Source organism: Oryctolagus cuniculus, chromosome 12 (assembly GCF_051225735.1).
Source record: "Oryctolagus cuniculus isolate XC-2025 breed Fujian yellow rabbit chromosome 12, ASM5122573v1, whole genome shotgun sequence".
Lineage (NCBI taxonomy): Eukaryota > Metazoa > Chordata > Mammalia > Lagomorpha > Leporidae > Oryctolagus > Oryctolagus cuniculus.
Window position 1 is genome coordinate 40,814,094 of NC_142878.1, and position 3,321 is coordinate 40,817,414.

Consider the following 3,321-nt stretch of genomic DNA (forward strand, 5'->3'; position numbering starts at 1 on the left):
ACGCCCCTCGGGGAGCCCAGCCTGGTGCTTTCCCTCGCCGCCACAAGAGAGGGACCCGCAGGGAGGCCTGAGTCGGCGCCGCCGGGCCCCGCGCCCGCCCTCGGGCCTGCGGTGCCGGCGCTCCGGGGTCGCCCGGAGGACGCAGGCGGGCCGGGCGCCGGGACCGCGCGCGAGGAGGCCGGGCCCGGGAGCGGGGCGGCGCCGGCCGGGGCGGGGGCGTGCCCACGTGACGGCCCCGCCCACGTGACGGCCCCGCCCGCGCCTGCGGCCGCCGCGCCTCGCCGCCTCCCTCGGGCTGCAGCTCCCAGCGTGCCCCGCACTCGCGGCCGCCCCCGTGCCCGCCCCTCCTTCTCCTCCTCCCAGTGCCACAGCGCCCGAGTCTGAGCCGCCGCCGCCGCAGCCACAGCCGCGGGCACTATGGTAAGGCGGGCGCGCCGGCGGAGAGGCCGGAGCGCGGCGAGCGGAGACCCCCGCGCGGCCCTGGCAGGGAGGCCGCCATTTTAACCTGATTCGGGCCGCGGAGGTGGGCGCTCCTGCGTTGCGGCCCCGCTGCTCTCTCCAGCCGGCCGGCCTGCCCTCCCCGCTGTCAGGCCGGGCCCTGGCGCTCTTCGGATTCCTGGGGGCGGGGAGGGCGCGGGCCGGGGGCCGGGGCCGGGGCCGGGGCGGGCAGCCGGGGCCACTGAGGGGTCCGCGGGGGGCAGCCCGGCGCGCGCGCCTTGTTTGCCCTTCGCTGTGGATTTTTCCTTAACCTGCGCGCTGTCAGAATGAGCCCGGGCTTCGAGGGCTCTGGGTCGGGGTCTGGCTGGCCTGTGGTTAGAGGGCGGGCGGGGAGGTTGAGGAGGTGGGGCAACTCTTTAAAAATGCCTTTTCGCGGTAAAAAGCTTTTCCACTCGTCCCGTTAGGCGAGGTGTCTGCGTTTGAGCTGTGAGGCAATTATGTTGTAGCCGTGGGCGGTTTGGAGTTTACACTTGCTTCTCTTTCCTTATGAGGAAACAGCAGCGGCTGGGATGACTTTAAAGAAAAAAAAAATAGTAGAAGCATTAACTGAAATCCCAAAGCGTTTTTTTAAGGCCTGCAGAGTTGACACAATACAGAAGGTATTTTTGCTGCTGCTCCTGCGGCTCTGACATCACCCAGTGAAATAGGAAACATTTCAGGGATGGGGCAACTTGGGTTTGTCCCTTTCGCTCTTCCTTCTGTTGGCTTCCACCTCCAAAGCCCTTGAGGATGAATGGGCAGGATGAGTTAGAATGCTTTGGAAGGATCGTGACCGATGCATAAAATCTGACACATTGGGCTGGACGGTTTGCATGATTCCCTGCAATTTTTTATGTCCCTACACCACTCCTAACTCCTCGCTGGGCAAACAGTAATTTTGGCTAAAACCAGAATTCTTGATCTGAATTACTGTTGCTTTTTGTTTTCAGGCTTCTGGAGTTACAGTGAATGATGAAGTCATCAAAGTTTTTAATGATATGAAAGTAAGGAAATCTTCTACACAAGAGGAGATCAAAAAAAGAAAGAAAGCAGTTCTCTTCTGTTTAAGCGATGACAAAAGACAAATAATTGTAGAGGAAGCAAAGCAGATCTTGGTGGGTGACATTGGTGATACTGTAGAGGACCCCTACACATCTTTTGTGAAGTTGCTACCTCTGAATGATTGCCGATATGCTTTGTACGATGCCACATACGAAACAAAAGAGTCTAAGAAAGAAGACCTAGTATTTATATTCTGGTGTGTAAAAACAAAAGAAAAAAGTACTTTTAAAATGCAAGGATTGTTAGTCAGTTTTGCCTTTGCTTGTCTTGTAAATGTGATTCAACAATTTTTTTTCCCTCTGTAGGGCTCCTGAAAGTGCACCTTTAAAAAGCAAGATGATTTATGCTAGCTCTAAAGATGCCATTAAAAAGAAATTTACAGGTACAAACATTTAAATATTTTGTGCAAGGAAGTTGCTCTTTCTTAGTTGTATTAAGATAATGGGATAATTTTTTTTCTTTATCTTTGTAGGGATTAAACACGAATGGCAAGTGAATGGCTTGGATGACATTAAGGACCGTTCAACACTTGGAGAGAAGCTGGGAGGCAATGTAGTAGTTTCACTTGAAGGAAAACCACTATAAAATGACAGTCAAGTGCCATCTGGATCTTAAGGAGCTTCCATTTCTCCAGCTCAGTCCATTGGAATAGTATTAGGGTTTTTTTGTTTTTTGGGTTTTTTTTTTCTTTTTTTTTTTTTTTCCTTTTTTCCCCTTTCTACTGGGCCCTTCTAACACAATGAATGAAGGAGGCAACATTCATTTAAGCAGCCTATCAGTGATTGCCATTAGACTGTTGAATGCAGTTACTTTATGTAGAACCCATGGAATGCCTTCCCGTCTTACTTCAGCCAAAAGAACTGTTAGATGCCTCCCTTGTAGCAAGCACTACAATGAATGTGATTGTCAATGTGAATAGCTTAGAATACTGCAAAGGGTAAGCTAACTGAATGCCTTGAAAGTATTATCCACTGGTGAGATGGTCAACTTGTTTCAGTATTATTTATAGTTGCACTTGATTGCAAATCTGAGGCTTGAGCATTCATACACCTCACCTGCCTTGGCCAACCTATTTGTGTGACATGGCAGCACGGATATAACACTATGCATTAAAAGCACTTTTTTTTGTAATGAGTTTAATCCCCCCAAAGGAATGCCAATTAAGTTTTGTTAACTGTGTCATCAATTTAGCCTAGTACCTCAGTGTTCATTCCTGTTACCTGCATACCTTCTTAAACGAAATAGCTATTATTAGTGCCTTTTTGTTTTCCATTGAGTGTACACTACTGAATAAGTGTAGGAGTTTTATGTTTACCATGTGAGTCTTGCAACACTAAAGATATTTTGAGTATCAGTCATGATGGCAATTTCTGTATAAAAGAGCCTTAAATGGAACATTGTTTTGAGATCAGAATCCCCACCCTCACAAAAATGGCCACGTTGCAATAAAAATTGTGGCATATTACAGAACGTTGCCTTGTTTTCCTTGGAAGTTTTGTAAATGTCATGTGAAACAATTAGGGTAAACAACCATCATTAATTTCTGCACTGGTCATTTGAGGATTTTTGTGTGTGTGCAGCATTCGTGTGTGGTATTTTCCAGGTTTGTTGGATTTATTTGATTTAAAAATTTTCCATCCTAGCCAACTAATATAAAATACCATTGTTAAAGAACAGTACTTTTATAAACATGTTTATTTATTTCCTTATGTGTTAGTATGGAGATTAGAAATTATTTTTTGCACTTGGACAAGTACTCTTCAATGTCTGGTTTTGTTCTCT

The 3,321-nt window shown here is 48.3% G+C and overlaps 1 protein-coding gene across 2 annotated transcripts; it reads left to right on the forward strand.

The window, feature by feature from the left end:
- The first annotated feature begins 364 nt into the window (after positions 1-364).
- CFL2 (cofilin 2) lies at positions 365-3,006 on the forward strand. Of its 2 annotated transcripts, none has more exons than XM_051822159.3 (4): positions 365-523; positions 1,428-1,735; positions 1,845-1,921; positions 2,012-3,006. In XM_051822159.3, the coding sequence occupies exons 2-4, from the start codon at positions 1,476-1,478 to the stop codon at positions 2,122-2,124; spliced, it is 450 nt and encodes a 149-aa protein (XP_051678119.1). In that variant the 5' UTR covers positions 365-523; positions 1,428-1,475; the 3' UTR covers positions 2,125-3,006. The 2 variants fall into 2 exon arrangements, with proteins under 2 accessions (XP_051678119.1, XP_051678118.1); XM_051822158.3 differs by having other exon boundaries at positions 365-420.
- Positions 3,007-3,321: the final 315 nt, after the last annotated feature.